Here is a 19,090-nt window from a genome sequence, read left to right as displayed (position 1 = left end):
ATATATTGTATTAGCAGAATTGGAGATCGTCTTCCAAACAGTCCAGCCAAGAAAAATGATTTTCATGCAAAATTTTTTTGCGCGCGTAACGAAGCGAGCAAAAGTCACCCTGGTAGGCAGCTTCACACTGTAACACAGCGTCTGTGAGCGCCTGTGACGTAGCTCGCTCCGCCCTGCACTTTGTGTCAATGGCCGCATTTGTTTTTCCAGTCCCGGACTACTTGCTGGCAGGTCTGGGCTTCCGCTCGGACAGGAAAAGCGTCATGGTCACATGACCTACTTGCCATAGGCTGCTTTCGAACACGGCGCCAGAGCCGGGCTCCCCCTCGGTTACCGTACAAGGACGCTGTCATCTGCTAGCAGACGATGCAAGCCACGGCCACTACGACGCCGAAGCAACGCCGTGCGCTCGATCATGATACTGAGTCGATTTAAACACTGTACTGTCAGCTTAGCGTAGGTGCATTACAGAACTCAGCTTCGGAGGTATGCTCGCCGCTACTGCTTGCGGCGAAGTTCGCACAAAGTAGCCCAACTCGTTGCGGAAAGGCGGATAGACGAAAGCCTCCGCAAAAATGTTGACAACAAGCTCTATAGCTGCTCCAGTATACGAGTGGTTCACCTGCGATGCTTTCAGGTAAGCGTGCAGACAGCATGTGGCAAAACAAGCGAACAAGAACCTCTTGACGACACGAGCTAACAATACGCGCTCGCAGCTCCGAACGCGCGTCCGTGTGCGGTGGATTTCAAGAAAATAAACGAAGATGCAAGAACAAAAAGTCTTGCGATGGCTCAGAGAGGAGCTACGGAGCTCATGTGAAGGTTTAACGCATGATATCGACCTCCAGGAACACGAAAAGCACTCAAAATGCACACGGAGTCTAACTTAATATGGCTGCCAGCGCGGCGCGCAGCTATCGTCTGCTGCCTTCTCAGCAGCCCCGAGCAGCCCGCGGACTGCCATAGGCTAAAAACGAACGCGTTGCTATGGCGATGCAAGCAGGTGGGCGGAGCTTTCGGGCTGCCCGAGAAAAACAAATACCGGACTCGAGTCCGCAAGTAGTCCCGAACAGTCCGGGACTGAAAAACAAATGCGCCCAATGCGTTTTTGTACCAGCGCGGCATTCCGAGAGGCCGCGGAGCGAAGCGAGATAAGCAGCGATAGCGCAGGGCGCAGTGAACTACGTCAGAGGCCCTCCCGCCGCTGCGTTACGGTGTGAAGACGCCTACCAGGCTGAATTTTTCGCGCCTCTTAACGTGCGTGTAAAATTTTTAATTGAAATTGTTTTTTCTCGGCTCGACTGTTCAGAGGACGATCTCCAATTCTGCGAATACAACATAGCCCCTAAAACAAAAATTAGAAATGTTAATTAACATATTTAGTTAATCAGCGAACTAATTACAGCAGTTTTCCTCTTGCCTGGCGCCCGCCGTAGCCTCCAGTATAGCCCCAGTGCTAAAATAAATCTAAAGCAATTTACCTTTTTTTTAAATTTTGGGCCTTCTAAAAAAAACACCCGGTATAGTTGGTTAGGCTTTCCATTCTGGTCAGTTTGGCACCTTTGAACAGATTTTGCATTTTTTTAAAATTGTTTCAACTGCTTAATCGATCAATACTGATAGTAATAATAGTGAGTTTATGCTGCACGACGCGCTGAATCCTATGACACCATCCGGAACATTCCGCGGCAAACGGCTGGCATGACACGATTTCTTTTTTTTTATGCAACCCCCAATTATTGCCGGCACGAGGTGCTGTCGGGTAGAAGCCCTCCTCTAGCTTAGAGCATATTCTTAAAAACTGTGCAGAGTCTTAGGTGAAATATCCTTATTCACAATCTGCAATAAATGGCGGCCACGCCTCCGAAGACAAGATTGAGCGATGATGATGATGAGAGGGAAACGTACCAAACGGTTTGCGGTTGCAACTAACCCCGCTCTTAATGCCGACGAGAAGCCTGAGTGGAGAGGTATTCTACGCAACCGTTCAGTATGCATTGCAGACCTACTTATACGGCACAGTCAACGAAAAACAATCGAATTGGAGCATACCCGTCGCTAACCGGATCTCACGGCGACAGAAATAATTAAGGAAAAAAAATTCGAAGAACGAAAGTACTTAGGAAACCCAGGCAGGCTGGTGTCACAACAGTGCCCCGTTCCCTGCCTCCTACTAGAAACACGTCAGCCCTGAGAAGAACTGCGCGACTATTAATAGCGAGTCTTCCATTAGATCTGATAACATGGTGAACGTATCCAGCCTGGCACTCAAATCATCGGAATGAGTTCCTCTCTACGTGTCTAACCTTCTACCCCATGACGGGAGAAATTTAGTCAGTTCCAATTATACCAGGATCCAGATAAGTTCGCATGGAACTTACGCCTGCGTGAGTGTTTCCAAAACCGCGAAACAGACCGTGAAATGAACGTACCAGGGACACCCGGCAAATCATGGATTCCAGCCAAACACAGAGGTAAACATTTACATATGTATACATCACTGGTATTCAATAGCATTTCCTATCATCATATTCAAAATCTAAACCAAAAGCAGCCCACAACAACCCCTCAAGTCTTCAAGCCTGTGGACCAAGGCGACGCTATCGTTGTTAAGGACAAGACCGATTACTTAAAGGAAGGTTTCTGACAATTCCAAAATAAACACTTTTACACTGAATTCACTGGCGACCCCATAGGAGACTTCGAAGTCGAAGTTAACAATCAGATAACATCTCTCCTTCAAAAACAAAAGATGTCCCAGGGTATGTTTACAGCAATGACACCGGCCAGACCAGTCCCCGCACGGTTCTACCTCCTCTCGAAAATTCACAAACCAAACCGTCCCGACCGTCCCATTGTCTCAAGTAACAGCGAAAGAAGCTCCGAGGAATATGCACTCGTCCCACTATGACCAACGCCGCAGAACACGTGCGATGGCACTCCATCGAGCGTACGGCTCCGAGCCAGACGCCGTATGGGTGGGCGCTGCCTGCACGGATGATGAAGCGACAGCGGGTGTGGTGGCCTCCTCACACTACCTCTCCCTCCAGACACCTCCCCAGAAGCTGCAGAGGAAGCCGCCACTGCGCTTGATATCACCCGCACGGAAGCCCGGTACATTTTAAGTGACTCTAAAACTGCGATTCTAAATTTTGCTCGATACCGAGTCTAAGTCCCTGCTTTTGGCATACTGGACTCGCCCGATGCACCCCCACCCCGCCAAATGGAGCTGATATGGGTGCCTGCGTACTCCGGGAATCCCGGATACGAGGCCGCCAACCATTTAGCCCGAGGTTCTTTAGACCGGGCTCAGGTGGTCTCGGATCGGGGATTCACGGAGAAGCGCATGCACTCGTTCAGCGTGCTGACGTAGGCCTACAGGGCCTCACGCCAGTTCTGCCCCCTCCCTAGATAACAAACAAGCAACACTCTGGTACAGACTACACACTCTCTCCCTTCACTCCTTCCCTATGCTCAGAACCCTTCGCCTCTGCCCGGCGGACCCTCCCCCGTGGGACCTAGAGAACCTCAAGACATGGGAGGACTGGGAGACCCGGCTGGGCTGCCAGTGTTATCGACCTTAGGATCATAACACTTGAGTGCAGTGGTGTCGTGCGGGGACCCTGGGGCGTGCCCCGAATTTCTCTTACAATAAAGTTTTTTTCTTTTTTCATTTATCCCCCCCCCCCCCCTTGTCCGTGTTCGTTCTTCGTTCGTCCTGTCCACCCTTGCGCCTTGTACCAATTGGGATATTCGTAAACCGCCATTCATAATCTGAGAAAACCTGCCATAAGCGCTCCACCCCATTCTTATTCTTCTAGTTATTATCCACTCATGACCCGTTCTACACTGACTGTCTAACTCATTGATCATGCTTTTCACTTCATCTCCTGGGTGACTTAGGAAGGCAGTAACATCTGTGGATCGGATACTACTTGCATACACTCCATTTACAGTTATCCCCAACTGTTCCCAAACCAGGTCTGGGAATACCTCCTGTAAACAGGCCGTGAATAGCATTGGCGAAATCATGTCTGCCTACCTGACGCCCTTCTTTATTAGAATTTTATTGCTGACTTTATGGAGGACTATGGTAGCTGTGCAGCTGCTATAGACGTCTTCCAGTCTTTACGACACATATATTATTGTATCAAGGCGCGGTGCTTGGCTTGCTGTGTGCGTCGTAAGGGCGCTTGATCATCATCACCAGTCTGACTGCGCCCCCTGCAGGGCAAATGCATTTCTCATGTCGCTCCAATTAACCCTGTCCTTTGCCAGTTGCGACCACCGCCCACTGCTACGCTTGCCTCCTCTTGAAATCCATTCCATTACCCTTAAGGACCAGCGGTTATCCTGCCTTCGAATTACATGCTCTCCTCAAGCCCATTTGTTCCTTGTGATTCCAACTAGGATGTTATTAACCCGCATTTGTTCCCTCACCCACTCTTCCTGCTTCAAGGGTCTTAACTTCACACCTATCATTTTTCTTTCCATGGCTCGCCGCGTTGTCCTTAACTTAAGCTGAACGGTTTTTTGTTGCGGTATCAAATGGTGAATTGCCGTTGATGATCTCAGAGGACCTGCCATATGCGCTCCACCCCATTCTTATTCTTCGAGTTATTTTCCTTTCCCTTTCATCAGCAGCTACTACCTGCCCTAAGTGCACGTACTCAATTACCACTTACAGCACACCGCTACAAATTGTGAACTGCTGTTCGCTTGCTAGACTGTTCAACACTACTTTGGTTTTACGCAGACGATACGATTGTCTTGTCTCAAGGTTACCGCTTCTCAGACGCAAGCTCCCAAATGCAAAATGCAGTTAGTGTAAACGTCTCTAAAACAGCTTATCTCTTTCCACAATCATTTGAAGAAAGTTTAACTCTTCCACTACTGTTGCACTCGCTCGCTGGTTCCGTATGGCTCATCTGTTAAATGTTCGGATGCCTTACTTGACACTGAGTTCGCCTGGAATGACCGCCTGATTTATGTATGCTAATGACTTACGATTCTCGAATTTTAACGTCCTGCTCACAGAACCGTATTCTGAGCCATTTTTGGTCTCATACATCCTCATCATCAACCTGACTACGCCTACTGCAAGGCAAAGGCCTCTGCCATGTCCCTCAAATTAACCCTGTCTTATCCCCAACTGTTCCCAAATCAGGCATCGGAATACCTCGTGCAAACAGGCGGTGAATAGCATTTGCGGAATCGTGTCTCCCTGCCTCACACACTTCCTTATCGGAATTTTATTGCTGACCTTATAGAGGAATGCGGTAGCTGTGCAGTTGTTATAGATATCTTCCAATATTTTCACATAACACTCTTCTACACCCTTAATCCACAATTGCTGCACGACAGCTGAGATTTCCACTGAGTCAAACGCTTTCTCGTAATCAATTAACGCGATATACCAGATGTCCCAGCTAAATGTAACCAAGCTTTTAAAAAACACACGGTGGCCTAGCCGTCTGAAACCAAATGAGGGCTGTTTATAGTCGCGTGACCTAGTCTGCAGTATTTTTTCGTTCTTCAAGGTTGACGAATTAGTTAAGCTTAATTCACTAACTTTTTAATTATTGACTTGAGGAACACGGTGTCAATGGAGAAGTTGTAGATCACTTTGAGAAACAGCTTACTGAGACATTTGCAGCAAAGTAATATTTACGTAAAGCAGTTTTTTTACCAGCCTTTAACCATAACCCGCACAATAAGGAAAAGCTTCCACATGACAACTGTGCCACTTCAACGTCCCAAGACGCGCCTTAAAGAATGAAATCCATTTTTTCTGAAGTCCTCTCCTCGATGAGACTTTGGGTGCACATGGGGGCAGAGAAGTGAGCGAGCAGCTGGTCACGTGACAACTTTCTTTTAATGCCAATAAATGAATCTACGTAAATCGTAACTTGACAGAAACAGCACTACTAGCGGTTTTCCGAGGTGATCTAAAACTTTTGTATTGACACTTTCTTCCTGAAGTCAATAATTAAAAAGTTAGCTAATTAAACTTATCTAATTAATTAACTTCGAAGGGCGAAGAAATACTCAAGACTAGGCCACGCGACTTATGAACAACTCTCAGTTGGTTTCACTAGACTATGACACTTCGCCTTTTTTAAAAGTTTGGTTACATTTAGCTGGGACACCCGGTATATATAGGGTTTGGTTATATTCTGCTCATTTCTCTATCACCTGATCAATAGTATGAATATGGTCTGTGTGAAGTGTTCTTTTCAAAAGCCTGCTTGATCATTCAGTTGACTGAAATCTAAGGTTATACCTACTATTAGCGATTACTTCAGTAAATACCTTATAGGCAACGGACAGTAAACTGACCAGCCTGTAATTTTTCAAGTCCTTGACGTCTCCTTTTCTATGAATTAATGTTCGCGTTCTTTCAAGCTTCTGTTTTGACGCTACCCTATTCTTCTTGCCGTTGTTGGGAGTTTTCGTACCATGTGCCACTGCACACACACTAATGCATTTCTATACATTACCGACTTCCCTAAAATTGTAACATCTTCAATAGGACTCTTTGCAGACGACTGTGTGGTCTACAGTGAATTAAACAGTACTAATGACGTTCCATCACTCCAGGCAAAGCTAATACCTATCTCTAATTGGTGTTCGCAATGGCAAATGACGCTTAACGCGGCTATGTGTAATGTAATGCACATTTGCGTCGCAGAAATTCATGCTACGTTTCCTATTTTATTTCTTTTTCTATTCTGACACCCCTAACATCTTACAAACATCTCGGCGTCATTCTAACCGCATGCTTGGACATCTGAAATTTAATTTTTATTTAGCACCGGCACCTGTCAAGCTTCTTGTGTACAAGTCACGTGTCCGTGCTAAATTCGAATATGCTAACTCTGTTATGCTAATAGGGTCAGGACAACCATAGACTTACATCAACCAAATTGTTGGTTTGGTTTATTGGGGTTTGACGTCCCAAAGCGACTCAGGCTATGAGGGACGCCGTAGTGAAGGGCTCCGGAGATCTCGATCACCTGGGGTTCTTTAATGTGCTGTGACATCGCACGGTACACGCGCCTCTAGAATTTCGCCTTCATCGAAATTCGAACCCGCGTCTTTCGGGTCAGCAGTCGAGCGCCGTAACCACTGAGCCACCGCGGCGGGGCCAATCAACCAAATGATCAGGCAGGCTTCCGTAAAGGATACTGGACGGTAGACCATATTCACGCTCTCAATCAGGTGATAGAGAAATGCGCAGAATATAACCAGCCCCTATATATAGCGTTCATCGATTACGAGAAAGCATTCGACTCGGTAGAAAACTCAGCTGTCATTCAGGCATTGCGGATTAAGGGTGTAGAAGAGTTTTATGTGAAAACATTGGAAGATAATTATAACGATTGCACATCTACCATAGTCCTCCATAAAGTCAGCAATAAAATTCCAATACGGAAGGGTGTCCGGCAGGGAGACATGATCTCGCCTATGCTATTCACTGCCTGTTTACAGGAGGTATTCTGGGGCCTGAAGTGGGAGCCGTTGGGGATAAGAGTTAATGGAGAATACCTAAGTAATTTATGATTATTTGAATTAATTGGAGAGACATAGGAGAGGCCTTTTCCCTGCAGTGGCCATAGTCAGGCTGATGATGTTATTGATGACCTGGAAGCAGTACAGAGCCGAGCTGCCCGTCTTATCACCCGTAACTATGACGGGCTGTCGAGGGTCAATGAAATAAAAAAAAATAATTGTCCCTAACCCCTCTTTTCCTTAGCAGGGCAGTATCACTCATGTGTCTGTTTCTTCAAAATTTACAGGATGAATTGAATTCTTCGAGATGCACTGACGACGCACATATGGTTCATCCCACATTGATCGATCATGCAAAGTTGGCGTTCCCCGGTGCTGTACAACAATATGCATTAATTCTTTCATTCCAAATGCATCGTCGGCGTGGAACCACCTTCCACCACAAGTTTTACTCGGAAATGAGATTGAAGAGTTCAAGAGGAAGATGTCAGTATATGATTGCTTACCATAGTCATTTTTGAATTTTTCTATTCTGCGTTTCATTTGGTTGTACCCATGCATTCTGTTACATTATAGCCTTCTATAACGTGCCCATCTGAGTGTTCAACATTTGCACAAATGGCGTTACTATATTTCTCATATCAATTTGCCTCCTTGTGTGAATTTTTTCCTCTTGGCATATGTATTCATTCTCGTGCTTCGGTTTATCGACTGACATATTTCCGCCAGTTCATCATCAGCCTGACTACACCCACTGCAGGGCAAAGGCCTCTGCCATGCCTCTCCAATTAACCCTGTCGTTTGTCAGTTGGCGCCACTGTATCCCCGCAAACTTCTTAATCTCATCCGCCCACCTAACTTTCTGCCGTCCCCTGCTACGTTTGCTTTCTGTTGGAATCCACTCCGTTACCCTTAAGAACCAGCGGTTATCTTGCCTTCGCATTACATGCCCTGCCCAAGCCCATTTCTTCCTCTTGATTATCTTTCATTGTGTCACAGTAGTGGTTTTTTTTTTTTTTTTGCTGTATGCGTTATGCCCTCCTGTAACCAATGAATTTTTTGTTTCTATGTATCGCTCAAATCAGTAATGCCATGTGGGCCATGGGAGTATCGGAACTGAATAAAAAAATATACGCCGCCCGTTTTTATCGTAATTGAGCTAGTAAGGCTTTCGATTGAAAGGTTCCTCGCGCTAAGCTTGCCGGCTTAGCGCATTAATCTGCGAAAACTGATTGGCATTAGCGGATTTGTGCTCAAGTGCACACTCGGCCTTCTGCCGCTCGCGGATTTCCCAGCACACTTCACGGACTCAAGGGCCAGCTTACACGAAAAAACTGCCTAGTTTCCAGTGTTACCTTTTCCGCAGCATAAAAACATTCGTTTTTGAGGAACGGAAATGCCGCTCTAACTTCCTGACGTCTCGATAGACACCCGAACCTCGCCGAAGTAGAAGTAATAAAGGCGGGAAGAAAAGTGTACTCTGGTAAGGCAATACGTCTACCTAGGTCACGTAGTGACCGCTATTCCGGATCATGAAAGTGAAGACAAATTTTTATCTCCTGGCTTGTTATATCTATTCTCAGAACAAATCCCATCAAATTCTGGTGTATCCTCTACCCTATAGACATAAATCTAATCGGCTCGATTAGATTTATTAGATTAGATTAGACGTTTAATATCTACCCCATCATTGCACACGGGAAGTATTCCTGATGATCGTACGATAGCCCAAATTGTTCCCATCTTCAAAACAGGTGATTGCGCATGCCCAGCTATCATATAATATCCCCTACTAGCATAAATTCTAAACTTTTAGGGAACATTATAGCATCAAACTCAATGTCCCACCTAGATTCAATTAACCTCTTTTATCCGCATCAGTATAGCTTCAGGAAATCGCTTTCACGTGAAACACAGCTGGCCGTGTTCACCCAACACATACTTAAGGACATGGACCATAACCTCTAGACAGATGCAATCTTTTTAGACTTTTTCAAAGACATTCGAATGCGTATCTCATCATCGTCTGTTTGCGAAACTTTCGTGCCTCGGGATTCCTACCAATCTAATTATGCTGGCTTGAACATTTTTTTAAAAGAGCGCTCGAAGTTCAAATCCGCAAATGACATCTACAGGTTTTCCCACTGAATTTAATCCTAGTGCCAGCAGAAATAATCTGAGCGCCGACAGATATAATCTGCCTGCTATGTAATTTAATCTCAGTGTCATGCACTTAATCTAAGCGCCAGCGTATTTAATCCAAGCGCCAACTCGAACAAATTCAGCGCCAACCAATTTAATCCCAGTGCCAACGCAAATAATACAAGCGCCAGCTGTTTTAATCCAGGTGCCAACCAATTTAATCCGCATGCGGAAAACGAATGCGGTAAACGAATGCGGTAGAATATTCCAGAGCGCAGAGCACGAATGCCAGAAATAAAGCGAAGTTAAGACAATTTCTGAGGCCATGCAAGCCTGTGAGTCCCATTCTCATGAACTATTTCGGTTTCTTCGCATACCTTGCAACATCAAAGAGCCACTAGCAGCTGTTAAACCTCAGTATTTGATGCAACTCTTGCGGCTTGTGACTGTCGGGTATTAATTAGTTGGGCAAGCACTGCTGATTATGGGTTGTCTTATGCGCTGAATCTGCATGCTAGTTACAATTACGGCCTTCATACTGTTTTCATATTGCCGGCCCTTATCATGCAACCGGTGCGAAATATTTTCGGGAGGCTCTGATAAAGATTCAACACCACTAGCAGAAACAAAAAGGGAGTAGTGTAATACAGAGTTCTTCCAGGTGGGACGAGTCATAGAACCGGAGTAACGGTTCTTCACTTTACGGTTTATTTAGTTTTAAAAGGGAAAGTGAGCGAAGCTACAGCGGAGCTTACAGCCTAGGTCAAGAATAGCTACTGGCGGCTGCCTTATAGCGGTGTTAACAATCTAGGTTTATACAAGCACAGAAGGGGCCGTCTTTGAAATGCAGTTTTATTTTCTGTAGGACATTAGGTGGCGCAAAGTGTGATCTCACATTTTACATGTCATCTTCACGCAAAGCTGCTGGTATAAAAGAAAAGTTATGGCGGTCGAAAGCAGCGCATTCTACTCGCTGTACTTGCTGCATACAGTGTGGAGCAGCGTCGAGCAATAAACTGCGCCGATGCTCCCTTTTAGTCAGTCCGGGCGGAGTGGTGAGCGCCAAGTCTCTCCGCTCGCTGAGGAAAGCTTTTACTTCAGACTTGAACTTCGAAAACACTTCCTCTATAGGGTTAAAAAATGGGCTGTAAGGAGGCAGCCTCTTGATTGAGTGCAGCTGACTGGCCAGGATTGCCTGTTCCGCATGGCTGTGAGCGGGGGCATTATCAAAAATAAAAACGGCTTCTGAACCAGGCTCTTCACTTTCGACACGGGCTGATATATCACTCAAAAATTCGTTAAACACGACCCAGTGAACTTTGTCGACAGCCGTCCAGTGTATGACACCATTTGCTGACATACAGGCGATAATGTTAAGGTTTGCGCCTCTGGTGCCAGTCGTCGTTTGCACTGCAGGTTGCCGCTTAACCGCACGGCCGAAGCTCCTTGAACACCATATGTTATAGTTGGTCTCATCAATGTAAAACCTGCACAAGCGGGGTCCATCACACTGCAGCCACTGCGCGTATGCTTTGCGGGTGCGTTTCGTACGTCATCTCTATTGCGGTCAATCGGCCTCTGAGTCACCAACTTCATAGAGTAGCCATGCGCATCCAGTAGGCGATCAATGCTACTTGTGCTGATGGCAATTCCGGGCAATTCTTCTTCCACCGCCTGCTTTATTTGCTTTAGCGTGAAAGCAGGGTTGTTGTCCACAATATTTTTGAGCGCCGCTACAACCTCATTTCCGAATTTCTTCGACGTTCCGCCTTTCTTCAGCACCTCTCTATCGGTAGCTGCAATGGACCTTGCTGTCTTTAAATTGATGCCCAGCGTGTCTGCCATTTTTTTTCACATCTCATCCACGCCTTGACACATCGAGAATTCTGGCCCTGTCATGTTCAGAGACTTTGCTGTTCTTTCTTCTTGGTGCGTCTGGGGGCTTGAATGGCGGTCCTCGTTTTCGGTGTCCAATTAGGACGTAAGAGCACGGCTCATCGGCTTCCATGGAAGAAAATACTGCGCGTTAATGTCCATGCGAAATGAAGGAAAAGTCGTACACTATCCCCTGCTTATAGTATACGTGTGCGTACCACCACTGTCCGGCTATACACCATTGTGCAAATGCAGCCACAATGCGGCACACACAGAGCCGTCTGCTTTGAAACTTTCTTGTCTTCTGTGTTTTTAACAATGCTTTCTTTACGTGCCTGAGAAATAAATCTTATTTCTTGAAAAAGAAAGTTCACAGATTTCTAGTAACGTGTGCACGTATCTATGTCTTTTTCTGTTGTCCTAGCATATTTGCAAAAGCAGACGACAATCCACAGGAAATGGAGGCGCAAAACTTGCCTTCTGCTTTGGAACTTTCCATCATTGGCTGTGTACCTTTTTTTCACACGAAACTACGTAGGGCTAATCTAGGGTACGGTTTATTAACACTTTCTTTGCTATCTGACAAAATAATCGCATATTTTATTGAGGACAGTGAATTCAATGCTGCATTATAAACAGTGTGTGCATTTGTGCCCTCCTCCGTTCTATGGTCGTAATAAAGAGCCAGTAAGCCATAGCACTGAGCCCCTGTGCAGCTTTTTAATGCTGATATTGTGCGCTTTAAACGGCGCTTTAAAACACTTGTATCAAAGTAGTGTTGGTTATAATATTGATGAAAGCTATGCAATATGTGGACACTTCGCTTAGGCATCGCATGGTTTGAAAAATTATCTAATCTTTATTCCTGGTATTCGTGTTCTATGCTTTGGAGTCTTCTACACCATTAGTTTTTCGAGTGTGGATTAAATTGGTTGGCACCTGGATTAAAACAGCTGGCGCACGTATTATTTGCGTTGGCACTGGGATTAAATTGGTTGGCGCTCGCATTGTTTGAGTTGGCGCTTGGATTAAATACGCTGGCGCGTGGATTAAATGTTTTGCACTCAGATTAAATTCATGGCACGCAGATTATATCAGTCAGCGCGTAGATTATTTCCACTGGCACTAGGATCAAATTCAGTAAGAAAACCTGTAGTCACCCTTACGAGATGTAACATCACGTGTCCCTCAAGGGGCCGGCCTATCACCATTACTTTTCTTAATATACATTAACGACCTACCCTCTAACATTCAATGCAAATTACGAGTCTTCGCGCATGATTCGCCATTTATAATGCAATAAATATCCCGACTGATAACCTTGTTTTGCAACACGACCTTGACGTTATTGCATCATGGTGCGAAAAATGGCGAGCGCCATTACATCTATCTGAATGCACATCATTTTCCTTCACTCACAAACCCACCATATCGCATGTGCACACTAACAGTATCTCATCAGTGCCGATCACCGCTGCAATATCTTATAATCACCTAGGTGTACATCTCGCACCATCATTTTCATGGGTCACCCACATTAGCACTATTTGCTCCGATACTTCACTCACACTTGGCTGCCAGAGAAGTAATCTGAAATCTGCATCCCCTAACATAAAACAGCTGGCGTACGAAACATTTGTACGGCCAAAATTATAGTGTGCATCATCCATCTGGCACCCATGGCAATCATATCTCACCGTCGATTTGGAATCGATCCAAAATCGTGCAGCTCGGTTCATTACTTCATGTTACTCAAGAGAAACCGGCGTCACCGCCCTCAAGCAGTCCCTCCGAGTCACGCCCTGTCGTTTCCCGCCTATGATTACTCAATACATTTGTCATAGCACGAGAACACGACACACTCTATTAACCACGTCACTACGAACGTCCTTACGGCTCAGTCACGGAAACCCGATAGCACGCATAGGGTGCCCGCACGAATGCTTACAACAACCCATTCTTTGCCAACGCGAGAACACTCGAATTCACAGCCTAACGACATCGTTTCATGCACTGATCACAAAACATTCCGGGAGAAAATAAAAATTCATCTCATACAGATCCTGGTCGCATAAGCGCACTTTGCAGCAAATATTGTTTAATCTGTCTTTCAAGAGTGGTGTATCACCTGTTGTCGAATCCTGTCATGGTTGGAGCCCTTGCCATGGGAGTGTGCACGTTTGATTTCCTGTTTGTTATGCATGTTCACATCGCCTTACGCCGTTTCAACAATACGTCCCCCCTTATGTAATGCCTTCAGGCGTTTAAGAAAACAATAAATGAAATGAATTAACTGAAAGAATAAGAATGGGGTGGACCGCATATGACAGGCTCTCTCAGATATCATGAATGGTAGTTCACCAATATCCCTCAAGAGAAAAGTATACAACGGATGTATATTACAGGTACTCACCTATGAGGCAGAAACATGGAGGCTAACTAAAAGGGTTCAGCTTAAGCTAAGGACGACGAATCGAGCTATGGAAAGAAAAATCATAGGTGTAACGTTAAGAGATCGGAAGCGGGCGGAGTGGGTGAAAGAACAAACGCTGGTTAAGGACATCCCAGTCGAAATCAAGAGGAGAAAATGGCCTTCGGCACGGCATGTAATACGAAAGCAAAATAACCGGTTGTCGTTAAAGGGCAACTGCATTGGTTTCAGAAATCGATGAGCTTAAATGGGTCGGATGTGTGAAACTTGCAGGTAAAGCATGCGTAGTCCTTTTGGGCTAGCATTTGAAATGGTGAAGTAATCGCCGATTCAAATCGCGACGGCCTTCGGGCTTCTCCGCAGAGCACAACGCCAAGGGGGAGGGGGGGGGGGGGGCGCATGATGACGTCATCGAAGGTATCGGTACATTTTCAATGCATACACGCCCAATTTGAAGGAAAAAACCAACGTCGCCAAAGGCAATGCCCTCCGAACGTTGTTAGGCAGCATTCAACAAGGAACGCTAGTGTGTGGCTGACGGCAGCGGTAACTTGAAATCATACCTTCTGTGACGTCACGCTAAACTTCCCCGCACTCCTTTGGTGCTTTGAGGAGAAGCGCAAAATTCAATCGTCGATTACGTGACCACTTTAAATGCTAGTGCAAAAAAACTTGGCATGCTTTACCTACAGCCTATATAGATTTGAATCCTTGAACATCGCGAAATTCTCAAAAAGTGGTGCAGCTGCCCTTTAAGCTTACGTTACGTTATATGGGGTTTTATGGCGCATAAGCAACTATGGCTATCATGCGCCAAACACAAGGTTAGATGATGTTAAGTCAAGTGTACAGAGGTTACATTATAATAGATTTAAAACATTGGCTTTCTTTAGAAACTTACAAACAAGTGAAAACTCGACAAGTGTTTGCTCGCCTAAAAGCAATGTGGGATGAAATGGAATGTGTTCATTGTAAAATGCCGTAAAAAACTATTTTCTAAGTACTTCGAGATGCGAACAAGCAATTAAGATGTGATTTACTGTGAGCTCCTCACCACACATTTCACACAGAGGTCTGTCTTTTTTTGTTAATAAGAAGTTATGGGTGATGTGTGTGTGACCTATGCGTAAACGACATAAAATTACTTCGATAAAACGCTCTTTATGGCGGCATGATTTCCATTCTTTTAAAATGGGCTTTACAGTATGCAGCTTGTTGTTTCCTTCATTTTCCCAAGAGGCTTGCCATTTGGCTCTTAGTTTGCTACGTACTAACTTCATGTAATCCCTAGGAGGCAAATTCACATGTTTTATTTCCATGGTTCCGGCTTGTGCAGCACACATGTCGGCTCTCTCATTATCCCTAATGCCAACGTGACCGGGAAACCAGCAGAATTTTATAACATGTTTTTGTGTTATCTTTACTATGTTGTGTATGATGCTTCCTATCAGTGGCTCCGTGGCATTTTTGGATTTTAATGCTGTAAGAACGCTCAGTGAATCTGTATAAATGATGCTGTTTTTGATGTTTTCATTTGTTATTTTCTGTACCGCGACACAAATGGCATAACACTCAGCGGTGAAAACTGTAGCACAAGACGGCAGTCGTACTGCATTTTTATTTTCTCCTTGTATTACTGCGCTTCCTACATGAGCATGAGTTTTTGACCCGTCAGTATAAAATGACGTGTAATTTCTGTATTTTTCTTGTAGTGCTAGATATTCTTGTATTATATGGTCGTGTGGTGTACAGGTTTTCCTGAAGCGTGTTAGTGTGACGTCACACACTGTGGGGAGAGTGTACCACGGTGGTAGCGCTTCGTGTCTTGGGGCAATATTTTTGATTTCGTTTAGTATGTTCAGAGTTTGACATTTTTCTTCGAAGCGCAAGAGCAACGGCTTAATCGCATGGGGCTTGTTGTTGAAGAGTATTCGGGATGGGCATTTCGTGACAATTGGGTAACAGAGATGTTTGGGCTGAGAAAGGATTTTGAGGATGTATGTACAAGTTAGTGCTGTTCTTCGATCTTCTAAGGAAGGTTCATTAGTTTCCACATACAGACTTGCTATTGGTGAAGTTCTGTAAGCACCGGAAGACAACCTTAAACCAAGATTGTGGACAGGATCCAGTCGTTTTATGTAGGACGGTCTTGCTGAGCCATATACTATGTACCCATAGTCTAACTTAGAGCGAACCAGAGAACGATATATATGTAACAGGGAAGCTCTATCAGACCCCCAGCGTTTTCTTGATAGTATTTTCAGCACATTGAAGGCCAGGGAAGCTTTTTTCTTTAAGCTGTTTATATGTGGCAAGAAAGTGAGCTTTTTATCGAAAGTTATCCCTAGGAATTTATGCTCTTGTTTGACAGGTAGTGGGTTTGGTTTAAATATAGTGTGGGGTCGGCCTGTAGGCCTCGTCTCAAAGAGAACAGAACCGCTACTGTTTTCTGAGTGGAAAATCTAAATCCGTTTCTATCTGCCCAGGTAGCCAGTTTATTTATTGTTATTTGTATTTGCCGCTCACAGGTAGGTATGCTGGAAGACGTGCATACTATTTGGAGGTCGTCTACGTAAACTGAGTACATTATCGATTTTGGGATTACTTTTCCTATGGAGTTCATTTTGATGACAAATAAGGTCGTGCTGAGGATGCACCCTTGGGGCACTCCAGTTTCTTGAATAAAAGTCTTGGAGAAGGTTGCGCCTAGGCGGACTCTGAACGTTCGATTGGTCAGGAAGTCGCTCAAACAGCTCAGCATCCTGCCGCTGATACCTAGGTCCGCTAGGTCACGGAGGATACCGAACCTCCACGTGGTATCGTAAGCCTTCTCCAGATCAAAGAAGACTCCGATACAGTGTTGGCTGTGGATGAACGCTTCCCGGACTGTGTTCTCAAAGCGTACAAGGTGATCGGTTGTGGAACATGTCTTTTTAAAACCGCACTGGTGTATATCTAAAAGTTGCTGGGACTGAAGTATGAAGGTTAGTCTGATGTTTAGAATGCTTTCGAATGATTTTGCTATACAGCTAGTTAGTGCTATTGGCCTGTAACTGGTGGGACTAGTTTGTGGTTTGCCAGGTTTTAGAAAGGGTACTATGATTGCTTCTTTCCATGCTTGGGGGATTTCTCCACTCATCCATATTTTATTGAAAAATTTTAGGAGAGCCTCTATGGCAGCCTCAGAGAGGTGAGCAAGCATGGCATAATGTATATTGTCTGGGCCTGGTGCTGTCATTTTACCGGATGTTAGTACTGTGTTTAGTTCCTGCATGGTAATAAACTGATTGTAGTCTTCATGTATGCATGTTCCAAAGGGCAGGCTTTGTTTTTCTACTATTGCTTTGTGCTTTTGAAATGTGTGTGTGTGTAGTTGGATGCGCTTGAAACTGTGGAAAAATGCTCACCCAATATGTTGGCCTGCTCTTCTAATGTTGTTTGAGTACCGGGTGTTGTTAGCATTGGAAATGTGAATGGAGTGAAATTTCCTGTGAATTTCCGCACCTGCTCCCACATTTTCTTTGATGATATTGAGCTGTTTATGGAGGATATGTACTCTTGCCATGATGCCCTTTCTGCGCTGCGTCTAATGTATCGTGCTTTGGCTCTAGCCCTTTTGAAGATGAGCAAGTTTCCTGCAGTGGGATATCTGCGAAGGTTGCCCCAAGCCTTGTTTTGCTGCTTTTTAGCCATTGAGCATTCATTTGACCACCAAACTTTATGTGTTTTTCGTGAAATTTCAGACGTTTGTGGGATGGCTTCTATTGCTGCAGATATTAAGCATGTGACAAATTTTTCATTTAGTTCTTCTATAGTAAGGGTTTCGGCATATTCTTTTTCTAGTGTGGCCTTCGTTCTGAAAAGTGCCCAATCGGCGAGGTGAATTTTCCATCGCCGTGGCTTCGTAGGGAGGTTGAATGTAGCTGATGTTAGTTTTAAAACAGTAGGTAAGTGATCACTTCCCCGGGGCACATCTAAAACATCCCAAATAAAATCATTAAAAACAGATGGTGATGTAAATGCTAAATCGAGGCAGGTCATTTTTCCAGAGCTGGGGCAGCAGTACGTGGCTTTTCCCGTATTCATTAAACATATGTTATTCGAAAGAATAAAATCCTCGATGAGCTGACCCCTGGAATCAGTATGCTCACTTCCCCAGAATGAGGAGTGTGCGTTAAAATACCCTATTATTACATATGGCTCTGGCAACTGTTCCAGAAGTTCTTCTAGGTCATGCATGGCTATTGTGTTGTGTGGTGGTATGTACACAGAGCATATTGTTATTGTTTTATGGCTAATGATGTTTACTGCGACCGCTTCTAAGTTCGTCTTTAATGATACCTCTCTTGCAGGGACATCGCTTTGCGTTATGATAGCGACGCCTCCTGAGAGTCGGCTAGCTTGTACTCGGTCTTTCCGGAAAATATTATATTTTTTTAAGATGTTTGTGTGCTGTGGCCCAAGGTTCGTTTCTTGCAGGCACACAGCTGTAGGTGCCATTGTTTTGAGCATATCGGTTATGTCTGTGTAGTTTCTGTGTAGACCTCTACAGTTCCATTGTATTAGATACGCCATTGTGATAAGTTGGGGATTGGGGAAAGTTACTTATTCTCAGGGGCAGTGATTCGTGGTTTCCCTTTTTTCTCTAGGGAGTCTCGCCGCCGCTGCAGCGGTGGCGAACCAGGAGTTGTATCCATCGCCACTTTCGTGGCGCCGGATTTCCGCGGAGAATCCGCGGATACTTGTGTTTTAGATGTCAGCGGACTTTCGCTGACATCCATCTCCTCCACGGTGGACGTGGAGGATGTTTCTTGTTTGCGATGGCCCGTGGCCTTCGCATTCGTCTTTTTTGTTGGCACCAGTGAATCATGCTCTGCTCCAGGGGCAGAGTCTATTGGGTCAGCAGTTGCCTTCTTAGAGGGGTGGGGCAACAGGTCGAGTTCAGCAGAGCTGTTCTGGGTGTCTGTCGCCGAGGATGCCGCTGCTGAAAGTGGGGCCTGAGGGCCTCCGGCGAGGATCGCGTGGTCTTCCCGCGAAATTTTCAGCCCTGTGGACTGTGTCACCGACTTCTGTGGTGGGGACTTGGTTGTCGACCCCAGGTCCTTCGGATCGACCTGTGTGCCGACAGAA

The 19,090-nt window shown here is 45.2% G+C and overlaps 2 protein-coding genes across 3 annotated transcripts in view; one reads left to right on the top strand and one right to left on the bottom strand.

The window, feature by feature from the left end:
* The window catches only part of LOC149358482 (uncharacterized), a 79,263-nt gene that overhangs the window by 39,951 nt on the left and 20,222 nt on the right, over positions 1 to 19,090 (bottom strand). The gene's annotated exons all lie outside the window — the stretch shown is intronic.
* Positions 1 to 19,090, top strand: part of LOC149358483 (uncharacterized) — an 87,338-nt gene that overhangs the window by 58,096 nt on the left and 10,152 nt on the right. Inside the window, exon 4 of one of the 2 annotated variants that reach the window (XM_089570553.1) lies at positions 3,479 to 3,629. The exons of the other annotated variant lie outside the window; for it this stretch is intronic. Coding sequence (XP_089426679.1) covers positions 3,479 to 3,584 — 106 coding nt within the window. The 3' untranslated portion in view covers positions 3,585 to 3,629. Of the gene's footprint in view, positions 1 to 3,478; positions 3,630 to 19,090 lie in introns of those variants that run through there. 2 annotated transcript variants of the gene reach the window in all.

The sequence above is a fragment of the Amblyomma mixtum genome, chromosome 2 (genome assembly GCF_055824585.1).
Source record: "Amblyomma mixtum isolate Tamu chromosome 2, ASM5582458v1, whole genome shotgun sequence".
Lineage (NCBI taxonomy): Eukaryota > Metazoa > Arthropoda > Arachnida > Ixodida > Ixodidae > Amblyomma > Amblyomma mixtum.
This window is presented reverse-complemented; position numbering and strand designations above follow the sequence as displayed.